General features: G+C 38.3%; 1 protein-coding gene across 2 annotated transcripts in view; it reads right to left on the bottom strand.

Moving 5' to 3' along the window:
• SYT9 (synaptotagmin 9) overlaps positions 1 to 12,787 on the bottom strand; it is a 185,419-nt gene that overhangs the window by 101,252 nt on the left and 71,380 nt on the right. For both annotated transcript variants that reach the window (XR_014018141.1, XM_081262235.1), the window contains exon 3: positions 3,778 to 4,324. Coding sequence is in view for 1 of the 2 variants with exons in the window: in XM_081262235.1 (XP_081118361.1) it covers positions 3,778 to 4,324 (547 nt within the window). In the remaining variant the exon portion in view is untranslated. The remainder of the gene's footprint in view (positions 1 to 3,777; positions 4,325 to 12,787) is intronic.

Raw genomic sequence — 12,787 nt, 5'->3', positions numbered from 1 at the left:
CAACTTTAAAATGGATAAGAACAATCAAGTGTCAGTCAACATTGAACTAAAGGAATAGGCTAGTGATTGGCTCTTCTAGATATTACAACCTTTTTCTAAAACAATAGTAATCTGCAATTTGTGCTATTTATAGAGATAGTCAAATAGAACAATGGATAGAAAAAGAATCCAGAATAGATTCTTTATATGTGAAAATCTATATAGGACAGAGCATGCACATATAATTGGGAAAATATGCCAGAAAATTATTTACCCATTTAGAAAAAGAAATATGGATACATTATAGGCTGAATATCTGTGTCCCCTTATGTTGAAGCCCTAATCTCCAATGAGAGGGTATATGGAGATGGAGCCTTTAGGCAACAATTAGATTTAGATAAGGCCATGAGTTTGAGGCCCCATGTTGGGATTACTATTCCTGTAAGAAGAGGAAAAGACACTAAAGCTTGCTTTCTCTCTCTCTCTACCATGTGAGAACACAGTGAGAAGGCAAGTAAGGAAGAGAGGCCTACCCGGAGATGAATTTGCCAGAATTTGATCTTGGACTTTTCAGCATCCAGAAAAGTAAATGTGTGTTACTTAAGTTACCCAAAGATGATGTTTGCAATACACATAATAACAAAGGATTGAATCTAGAGTATAAAACAAGCATATGTGAATCAGTATAAAAAAGAAAATGATAGAAGATAGTGCTGAACAAGCACTCCCACAAGAAAGGAAACATTAATGACTAATAAGCACGAAAAGATGATTAACCTGGGCAACCAAGGAAATACCAATAATACATCATTTTACATGCATGTACATACATACATGTGAATCAGTATGACATATGCAAGTGGAGCAGTAGGAAGTGCCACATTTCACCAATGGGAGGATCAATTTACAAACTGATATGTACAGCCACTGTATAAATGACCTTGTCGATACCTAGAAAAGTTGAACACATGTATACCTTATCTCTAATCAAGATTATGCCCTAGAGAAACAATTGTACATGTGAACCAAGAGATGTATATAAAAATCTTCTCTATGATATTAATAGAACCACAAAAACTAATACCAACTTGACTGTCATCAGCATAAGAATGTTAATTTGTTATATATTAATGCAAAGGAATATTATATAGCAATGAAAATATCCAAATCACAGTGTTCTACTCATCTATATTGTCAAATACTATAATCAACACTGACTGGAAAAAAAGTCAAAGAACTAAGAGAAACAAAAAAAGACAAAATCTAAATCTATATCATCCTACATATATATCACAATATAAATAAAATTTAATACAGTATTTTCCTCTTGAACTAAGAGGAAATGTGAAAACCATTTAGGGTGAGCAAAAGTATTGGCAATGTTCTATTCCTCAGTCAGTGGGTTTATGTCTGTTCATTTAATTATTCCTTCATTAATCTGTGCATATTATACTGTATTATATACATCTATACTATAAAGTTTAAACCTTGGCAAATCTCAGGTATTTATGTTCAGTCTCTATACATAGTCATAATGGAAGAAGTCACATAGACTCAAATAATACCTTTAAAATATATGAAAAATCTGTATTTCTATTCTCAGGACCTCCCATCTCCTGTGGCTATTCAATGGCCTAGATAAATGCCCAGAAGTTTTTCTCTTTGGTAAATAATCTCACATTCTTCTTAACTGTATAGAAAGCCAATATTTTCCAACAATGGACAGAAAATTCTCAGTCCCCAGAAAGTGCCACTATGGCCAGAAGGTCTCTGCAGGCTGCCATTCTGTATTCTTGTCCCTTGGGAACCTGCTTAAGGAGGTGATACCACCAGGGATCAGTCATTTCCAGATGTTTATCAGCCTCTATGCACACAGTGTTCTCTTTCCACAAAGGTTTCAAAAGGCAATTCTTAGCTAGATCCACACTGAGCTTTCTAATGACCTCTTCAGCGATTTTATGGAATCCATTAGACAGTGGAATGAATCTGACCTAACATTCCTATGTTCATATATGAATATACCACAGTGAATCTCACCATGTATATCCATAAGTTACTAATTTAAAAGAAAACAAGTATAAGTAATAGCAGAAAGAGTAGAAGAATAGAGGAAGGGAATGGGGTGGGAGGATGAAAGGGATGTACTGGGGACTAAATTAGAACAACTTATATTCCATGCTTTTATAATTATGTCAAAATGAATTCTGTTGTCATATAAAACTAGAAAGAACCAATAAAAATATATGTGTGTATATATAAATTGATATCTCACTAGATGGTGTGACAAATCCCTCCCTCTCCTAAGTCCAAGGCTAGCTGTGACTAGCTGTGTCTCAGTTTCTGTAACAAAAGGAACTTGGTAAAATGCCCCAGTGAGAGGGTTAAGTCTTAGGCCACTTATACCTATAAGCAGGCTGAAAAACTTCTTTTCTTTAAAGCTTCTCAGTTGCCTCCTGATTTTAGCAATATATCTGGGAGAAAAATCCTTGCTCTCTCCAGCATCCACTTTTGGGTTTACATATATCATAATCTTACCAGAGAAAGAGGTCTGTTCTATCCAAATATCGCAAATCACTTTAATTTTATCAACTGCTATTCTCTATACCTTCTCTAGCTTCGTCTTTTCTTTCCCAGTATCATGACAATGGCTAGAAGAACTCCATGCTATGCTCTCCTTATCTGTATAGCAGTACTAAGCTGGCACTAGTACCTTCTGGCATGTGGAGAGAGGGTGTCCCATAGAATAGCCAAAGAAGTGGCTGAGGGTGGGGGGTATTAGTGAGGGTATCTGGCCACCGGGCAGAGCTTTTGTGTATTCTCTTCTTGAACAGAGTTGAGTCTTTCACTAAATAGGTTCCAAACTCAAGCTGGACCAGTGTCATACATAAGTAAGAATGATGGTGCTTGATCCCTTCAGATGCTATGCTGGCCTCTAAAGGGCTAATATTCAGGACAACAAGCTAAAAAGTTGTCTCAAGGAATTTGGATGGATGAAAAAAACAAGAGGCTTTAAAATATCAATTATCTAAGAAAATCCAACTTTCCCTTCTGTTTTTGGAATGTCAACACACCTTGGCAGGAGAGGGTAAAGTATGTGAATGGAGTGAAAAAATATTGCCTCTGGGATTCCATGTTTAAGATGTAAACATGGACACATGGACCAGTATAGAGCACCTCTGTCTTCTCTCCTGGGCTGTAAGTTGGATTTGACCTTCTAGAGATCAGTTTTGCTGTTACGTGTATCTTCTTTTCGACCTCCTCGTAACTTTGCTTCTGTGAAGTTTACATTTAAAAATGTGGTGCCAAGTATTATCAACCATTTCTACTTCTAGTGTTAAAGTTGAGCCTTTGATTAGCGAAGTGTTGTTGAGTCAACCTGAGAACACAGGCAAGAACTTGGTCTCTCAGACCCAGGCTGCAGAACACAGTGAAGAAGATTCTAAGACCCACTTAGCACAAACAACCCAAGAAAGCTCTAAAGGAAATGTGGTGAGGAGGACAGATATCTGCTATCCATTAGGGAACAGCTAAAAATCAGAAAGCTAAAGAGAAAATGGGATTCTTTAATATAGGTTTCATGAATAATTCTTGGAAATTTCAAAATGAAACTTGATAAAAAACCACTCTGGAAAGGCTCAAAGAGGTTCTAGAATAACATCTATAAAAATATAAACATGAATTTTATACTTTTCCCCCCAAATAAAATAACATTAGCAATTAACATCTGGGAGAAAAAATCTGTTTTCGGGCTCCCCAAAAAGAACTCCCCCCCCCCCAATGAATAAATGTTGGACTCACGTTAGTGACATATTCAATATCCTTCCAAAGGATGCACTCCCTGGGGAAATCAGCCAAGTCTAAGAAGTGATCCACCACCACTTGGCCGATTAAATCGTGGCGAGAGAACCTGTCAAAGTCGTACACAGAGAAATGAAGCTTCCGAGCCTCAAGGTCATTGTAGGGAACTGGGAATAAAAACACTTCATCAAACACAGGGTTCAGGGTCTTTCTGTGAACTTTAGTCTGATGTTTTGTTTTCCGATCAGGAAGCAAATAGATCTTGACGTAAGGATCTGAAGTCCCAGAAAAGTCCTTGGCGGGCAAATTGACAGCTTTGTGAATCTTCACTATGAGCTGCTCTAAATCGCAGTCATATTTTAAAATGAAGTTCAGTTTCCCACAAGCTTTGCTGTTACTCCTTCTCCCATCATCATTATCCAATGACCTCTGCTTATATAATTCAGGTTTAATTCTACCAATTCCAGTCAACTGTTCCTGTTTTTGAAGCTGCTGGATATTGAAGTCCGGGTTTGACAGGTTGAGTTGTCTTCGGATTGAATTATGCCTTAAATGAAGAGCAAAACAGGGTGAAGTTATAACCTTATTAGCTACGGGTCTTTCAGAAACTTGTGTCTGGAATGTAGGTAGCTCTTATGTTATGTTAAGAGCTTAGATCTGTGGGCTTTTTTTTTTTTTTTGGCCTAAATTCAAAATGCTCATCAATGTGAGTAAGCTGCTCCCTAAGGCTTGAAGCTCAAAATTGAGGCTGGTATCAGGAAATGAACTTACTAACATGTGACCTTGAAGCTTTAAAGGTTTAATGCACTTTCTAAACTGTCTAATGTGCCATTAAAGAAGCTTATCTGGCTGGTGGAATGTAAAGATTTGTATGGGCTACTTTAAAAATGAAATTATTCACCCTTATAGATAATATCCTGAAATTGAAATACTTAGCTAAGTGTTGTCTTAAAAAGAATGAATGCATCTTTCTCAAAACTGCATAGAGTTTTGTGTGATTGACTTACAAACTTATAATGAAGTAAATGAATCCTTTCTGGTTCAATCAAATAATTTCATCACAAGAACACAGTTTTTGCTCATGTGACTAGGATGTGTCTGCCTACAGGGATCGTGCTGACTTTGACTGGTACAAGAGACAGTGTTGAGATTGTGTTTTTGCTGTGCCATATGGGTGATTAGCGATCAGGAGGATTCATTTCTGAAATAAATAATAATGGCACCAAAATTAAAGATGAGCTACTATAAATGAAGATAGGGATTAAGTTAGAGAAGCTTGGATGTTGATATTTGCAAATTAAATATTTGTCAGTGGAGTCTACTCTTCATCCTATCTACTTTTCATCCTATAAGCTTATTGGTTTGAGTTAGAAGTTTCCCTAAAATTCTCTTTAAAACCTGTTTTACCTGTGTGGATCCTCACAAGTTGAAAAGGTTTTTGTTGTTGTTGTTGTTGTTTTGTTTTGTGTGTGTGTGTGTGTGTGTGTGTGTACCAGGGATTGAACCCAAAGGCACTTTACCACTGAACCACATCCTCAGCCCCTTTTTTAATTTTTAATTTTGAGATGGGGTCTTGCTAAATTGGTTAGGTCCTTACTAAGTTCTTAGGCTGGCTTTGAACTTGTGATCTTCTTGCCTCAGCCTCCCAAGCTGCTGGGATTACAGATGTGCACCATTGCACCTGGCACAAAGTTGGTTTTAGGTTATTTTTGCTTGTTTTCAGCCCCAAATTGACAGTCTTTATATTATGTTATATGTAGCTACTCAATAAAATAGTCTGCGGTAAAAGGGACAGCCAGGATGTCTCTGAGGGACTAGTAAAGAGGTGGAGAGGCAGAGCAAACATTGGTATTTATCTTTAATTCTTTTCTTACAACTACATTGTGACATGAAGGTGTGATAAACAGACCTCAAAACATGGTTGAAATTATTCAACCTCACAGATGTCACAATGAACATTCCTCTTCCTCCAGAAATAACCTCCTGATCACTAATTATCCATCTGGTATAACAAGAGCACTGTCACAGAGCTGTCACTTGTATTTGACACCAAACATAGTCCCCAACAAGCAGATACACCCCAGTTACAAACATTCCTTAATGTGCAAAAACCATGTGGTCTGAGATTTCAATTTCTTCCAGAGAAACCCACATTCTTCAGGTTTCTCTGTGTCTCATGATTTTGGGGGTCCAGGAGGCAAATGTTGGTAAGTGACCAAACTGGCTTTCCACACTAGTACAGCTAGGCCATTCTTTTGTCTAGAATTGGAACCAGTGTGGTGCTAGAGCAGAGCTTTTATCTTGCCCTGTCAGCCTCTGAGGACAAAAAAAAAAAAAAAAAAAAAAAAAAATTGTCAGGAAGCAACAAAGGCAAGAAGAGGATGGGACCAGTGCCATCTTCCTCTGCTACTGATTTTTCTTTTTTTTTTATTGATTGTTCAAAACATTACAGAGCTCATGATATATCATCTTTCATACATTAGACTCAATTGGGTTTTGAACTCCCATTTTTACCCCACATACAGATTGCAGAATCACAACTGTTACATACTCACATTATTACATAATGGCATATTAGTGACTGTTGTATTCTGCTACCTTTCCTATCCCCTACTATCCCCCCTCCCCTCCCCTCTTCCCTCTCTACCTCCTCTGCTGTTGTTCAATTCTCTCCCCCTTTTCCCCCCCCTGCTACTGATTTTTCAATATGGGTTAGATCCAAAAAGGGCCCAAGCTTTGGTACTCAGTCAGTTCCCACAAACCTGAGTGGGGATTAGTTAATAGGACTAACTAGTGGGGATTTGTATGGACTATTCTAGGTGCTGTTTAGTTAGTGGTACTGATTTACATAATATAAATGCACCTTCAAGACCCACTGGATGCTCCTTCTTGGATTGGAGTCTGATGTAGCAACAATTCTATGTCTCCCAGGTCCAGCTACTCTGCGGCCCTTTCTTCCCTGGGTGGCTGCTGAGCAGAGTCTCTGTGAATGTCACCTTTGAGTTTTTTTTTTTTTTAACTGGCTATGTATTCATCACATCTCAGCAATGTTTTGTTTTAGATCTTGTCTGTAGGACTAATTCTACCAAGTAAATTTAAATTTAAAACACATGGATTTGGCTACTTAGAAATGGAACATATTCTGTTGCACATGTGCATTTTTCTTAGACACAAAATGTGCAGAGAAATTAGTACTACATGTTCGGACCTTGCTAACCACAATGGATTGCCAGCAGGTAAAGGGAGTGAGGTGGAGAGGGCATAATGGATTTGTACTTCAAAGGCCAAAATAAAATTTCATTCCAAGTACCTGATTGCCCACGAAGACCCATATTCAAAATTCCAATATAACCAAAGATTCTTCTTAAAAACCAATCACAAATATGAATACTATTACCTACCAAATGTATTACATGCTAATTTATTTCCCAATACTTTTTCCCCTTTCAGAATTACTCCTGGGCAAATAGTTGAATTTTACTGTAAAGGTACTGGCTTAAAGCAGATGGCAAAGACTAACCAGGCACAGCAGTTTCTCATTGCCTGGGGCTCCTTTCAGGCGGCACTGAGTTTACGGGAGTTGGGGGAAGGGGTAGAACAGAGAAGTTCAGAACAGCCAGAGAATCTGGGTAACTTGTAACTTCCTGCATAACAGCTAGAGCTCCAGGGGCTGAGAGATGAGAAAGTAGAGCAAGAAGGCTGCCCCAGGGACACAAAGGAGAAGATGAGGTAGAAGAAATTGAAAATCAATATTCCATAGCTTTTATTGGCTACTGAAATGGAAGCAGGAACAAAAAGCAAATCCAAAGCAAGAGGGAAGAATGATCCGAACATAGTGTTATGAACTGAGCTCTCTCCACCCCAAAAGAGGGGGTTTCCAAATGGTCAATGGAGGTGGTCTTTGAGTGTCCTATACAAGAGGTTCTTCAGGACCTGGTCTGGAACTTTAATATCACAGAGTGACATCGATTATGATATTGAGTGATCATGGTAAGGGGGAATCTGTGTTCAAAACACAGTTTTCTGAGTAGATCTGGGGATCCTGGATTTTGGTGTTCTCAGGACTCAAAGTGCACAATAAATGGAAAGAGAAAAAAGTAAACCTCAAGGATGGTGGGAGAGGGAGGCAGAAAGCTGAAAGATAGTCTCCTCTGTAAGTAACTTGCTACAGAGAAGCTGGATGCTGGGGTTTAAACTCAGCTTCCTCCACCTCTCATTCTCTCTCAGGGGCAGCAGAAGAAATTTCCTATCATGGAAGAGACAGGGAAAAGAACTTAAAGACTGAACTTGGCTGAGAAATGAAAAAGACTTGAACTGGAAGATTTGTGGTTGAGCCTGTTGAAAGTTTGAGTTCAAATATAATTAACAAATTTTGTAAAGTGGGTTTCCCATAATAAACTCCAAAACATAACTTGTACACCTGAAGCAATCTAAGCCTTGTGCTGAGCTGCAGCCATGGGTAAGGAAGAGGCAGGAGCCCAGAAACAAAAAGGTTTTCCTTCTTTCCTTTTCTCAAATGTGAATTAACCAGTCTCAGCTCTAGTCTCAGGCCCTGACTCATCACCCAAATAGCCAACTATGTCCATCAGATCTTAAGAAAGAGGACATTACTGTAATTCAATAAATGTGAATATGCAAAGGAAGTGTCAAGTGGAGCGGAAGTTATAGAGAAGCACAGCCCATGCCTTGAAGGAAATAACAGGTCAGGCAAGCGAGGAGATAGTCCTCCAGGATCTGTAAAGCAGGGCAGATGGGGATAGGTCAGTATTTAGGGGTTAGAGAGCCTGAGAGCAGAAAGGGAGAATGAAAGTCCTCTGGCTTAGGACATTTTCATGGAGCAGATGGTACTTGAGCTGGGCTTGCCTATTTAATTTAGCCTCATCCTTATTCTCTTCCAAAGTGATGTTGTAGATGTCCAGAGAGAAATTAACTAATTTTCATCTTGGTCTCAGCTCTTTAAGAGGATCTTCAGTTGTTTGACTCCAGTTTTCATATAAGCCCAGCTATCATATATACCCCTTTACATATATGTCCACCACATCTCACATTCCAGGCTCTATAAGAACCAGTGTTTAGAATTCCCAACATCCCTTTCATCTCTGGGTTTAAGGTACAACCATGGACAGGTGCACTCTCTTCCGTGTTCCCTCACCTCAGTGGCCTCATCTCAGAGGTGAAACCCGACCTATCCCTTCCCTGGTTCTGGGGTACTAGTGTTGGCCAGGCTTCAAGGTCCAAGGAGAGACAAGACAGAATCAAACTGTAACTTCAGAACTATCACTGATTCCTTGACTACATTCTAGTCAAGGCAGGAAGTGTGGAAACACTGGAGACAGGACGCTGTTTATCTTCTCTGAAACTCCCATGGTGGTGGAGAGGCAAGAGTTTGGTTGTTCTAAACCATAGCAGACATAGAAAGGGAAGAACTAGACAGGGGCTGTTAATACACTTCAAGGATAGGAGGGAATAGGAACCTGAGATTTTCTTGGCTTGGGCTTCTCTAGTGACTGAGATAATGAAGGCATCAAGCATCAGGCCTTGGGGCCAGTAGAGTAGTGTGGTCAAGGGCAATTCAATACACTGAAGTATGACCTGCTTCTTTACACCATTTCCCAAGTTAAACAGGTTAGAAACCTTGGTGTCACTGTCAAATACTATATCCCCCATAACCAGCAAGACTTTTGCCCACCAACACCTTATCTAAAGTCACTCATATCATCTGTGTCTTTCCATTCCCACTGTTCCCATGACAGGCTTGGACTAGCCTTCTGTTTCCACTCTTTGTCCTATCCCGCATATCTTATGCATTCAAATTAATCTTCTAAAGAACAATTTGAACACTTCAATGTTTGTAACTGATGCTTTTCTTTTGGGTCTTTAAAGGGAGGACTATATTTTTTTTCTCTCTAATACCAGAACCTAATAGAGAATTTGACACATAACAGATGCTTAGTACATGTGTTTATAGTAAGTATACAAACACCATGAACATAACAATTTCTGAAAATTAAATCCCAGTAGAGAAAATACACATTTATATCTAATTTCAGGGTCTCATGGAAGTTGAGATAGGTCTAGGCAACTTCCACTTTTTAAGTTGTTAGTTTATTAAAATCTGAAGAAATAACTACAAGTGGTTCAAAAGCATTTTGCTCTCAACACAAAAACATAGGTTCACAGAAACGTGCTACTCATGATTACAACATTTAATCTTTGTGTACTACTTATGAGAGTTGTGGCCAGTAAAGGGACCCAAGTTTAAAATGTGATGGTTATCTTATTCTTTCAATCCTGTCATTGCATTTCTGTACGTCTGTGGATTGCTTAATTCAGAAATAAGGTCAAAAGTCTAAATGGGAGACTCTTAATGAATGTGAAGCCTGAGAAAAATGGCCTTCTGCCAGTCTCACACCATTATGAGCCCTACTCAATTTATACTTCTGGCCATTTGCCATTCTTGACAGCAGAACAAGAGAAAAGCAGCCTGCTATTGATCAATGTATTCTATCAGTCATTCATGGGGAAAAAAAATCTGCTATATACCAGGCACCAGGTACAGAGAAAGAAACAATACAGATGTGGTCTCTGAGTTGACAGAACTGTTTGTCTAGTGGGGAGTATAGGCAATAAATAGTCACATAGAAATAGTGTTCAATAAAACAAGGCAACATGAGAACTTAAGAGTGGGAGAGAGTGCAGGACAAAATGCATCTTTCAGGTGGGGTGTCAGGGAGACCTTTGTGGGCAGGAGATATTTTAGCTAGGACATTCAAGTTGCAAAGGATCCAGGAAAGGCAAAGATAATGGAAAAGCATTCCTGGCTGAGGGAACAGTGGTGTGAAGGTCTCTAGGTAGCAGGAGGCTTGGTATACTGAAGGAAGCGGGAGAGATCCGGCTAGTGTAGCCGGACTGTGATGAGCTTTCTATAGGCAACGCCTCCTACAGAGTCCTCGTAAACAGTGTACACTGGAGTCTGCAACATGGAAGATCTGGTAGGAGGAGAGGCTCTGCCAATACCATGCAAGGCCTTCACAGACATGTTAAGAAGTTTGTGATACGACCAGTCAGTTTTCATAGTACCAAAGTGTTATACAGGAAATTTGAGAAGGCTTAAATAACCAGGATGGACTTTCATCTTGAGACATGAAGAGGAAATGAATTTGACAGCCTTTCAATGTTCCTTCTATTTTGGAGAACCAGAGATTTTTGTATACTCGGGATAGAGTCCTTTATAATAAAGCTCTGGTATTGAAAAACTCTTGAGAAATGAAGATATACACATTTCCAACACATTAAATCATTAACACAGAGGGATTTCACCCAAGTTGAAAAGAATTAATAGCAATTTTAGATAGTTTTAATAGTAATTGAGCATAGAATCTTACATGCTTGGTCTTGCAACAACAGAAAGTCATCCTGACCAGAAACATTTTGAAGATAAAACAAGGTTCATCTTTTGGGTATTCCAAATGGCACTGGTATGAGCCATATGAATCCAATTTGAAAAAAGTTAAGATTTCCAGTGTAAATGCTATGACAGAAGCTATGGCAATCATGGTGACAAGGAGGATGTCTTTAAACGGGAACCTAAGTCATATGCGCAACTGGGCCAAAGAAGGTAAAAGAAATAATGGCTGGCAGAACAGACTACTCAGGGTCATTTCAACAGAGTACTTTTCCCCTTCTCAAATATGTTACTTAAAAAAAGAATGTTAAAAATGTTTTGGAGATGAAGGAAATTTCATTTGCTTTCCCCCTTTGTCAGGAAAAAGGTTTGTGTGTGTGTGTTCTTATAATGCAACACAATCACTAAAGAATGAGAGGACCATACACTACTAGACAAAGATGTGTATCTGCAAACAGAACCCACAAAACTAGGTCAGTAGTAATTTAAGTATGAATGTTTTAAATGCATAAAGATGCAAATTCATATTTAATACTAGGTCAAATGCAGCTGGGAAGAATTTAGTTTTCTAACAGCAGTTCAGCTATTGCTAAACCTGATTTTGGCCATCAGAAAAGATAATTTAATTACATGTCTCCCAAACTAAAATAAATCTAAATGTAAAATTCATTTTACAGGGATAATACCTTTGCTTCCCCCCCCCTCTCTTTTCTTCTACCCAATTTCTACAAATCAGTAGGGAAGATAACAACGTTTTTTCTCTTTTAAGCAAATTATATTTTTGATACACAGGGTACTCATATATTTTTCTAGAATAAATATGATAATTATAGTGATATTATTGGTATCAGTTTATTACAATTATATGGCAGAGTGCTCAGATCAAATCTAATAAAAACAGTTTTATCACCCTGCATTGGAGGAACCCAGACAAGATAAATTATATGCAGAAAAGAACCAAATAGAAGACAATTTCACTGGAATCCTCATCTAAAAGGCTCCACATCTTAAAGTACTGAGAGGATTTTATTATGAATCTGCACCACTGCATGAACTCCATGATGACATCAAACAGAGTTCTAGTTATATTTAAGTCTTAAATCTGAAGAGAAATCCTAGTGATAAAATCTGAGGGTTTCTTGTAAATCAAATGGCAAACAACCGCCCATTTCCTTACAGAGGAATATTTTCAGTTTAGCTCTTTGATTCAGAATTGGAAATGATGCTAAAACAGGTTTCTGAAAAAATTAAACTGTAAACTGTCATATTCCATCCCCCTGAATGTGAATGAGCAGAGCCTCTAGGATAAACTTGATTAACATAGAAAAGGGTAAAATCTTATTTCTGGTTCTACAGAATAAAAGATTTCTTGAAACACCCCCAAACTGTGTTCATACTGTCCAAATAATAGCACATGCTATTCCTTTACTACTCAAGCAAATGTTTTCATTTTAAAGAAAGTTGCTTCCATGTTTTTTTTTCCTAACATCTCTTATTAAAACTAGGCTGTTATATCCAGTGGTTTAGAATTGGCTGTTTAGCCTCAAACCCACCTTTCTGCAATCTGAGTTGAGAACAGGCCTGTCTCAATGACAACAATGATAA

This window comes from Spermophilus citellus (genome assembly GCF_964194105.1).
Source record: "Spermophilus citellus genome assembly, chromosome: 2".
In the NCBI taxonomy this organism is placed as follows: Eukaryota; Metazoa; Chordata; class Mammalia; order Rodentia; family Sciuridae; genus Spermophilus; species Spermophilus citellus.
Note: the sequence above shows the minus strand (reverse complement) of the source record. Positions and strands in the feature narration are given on the sequence as shown.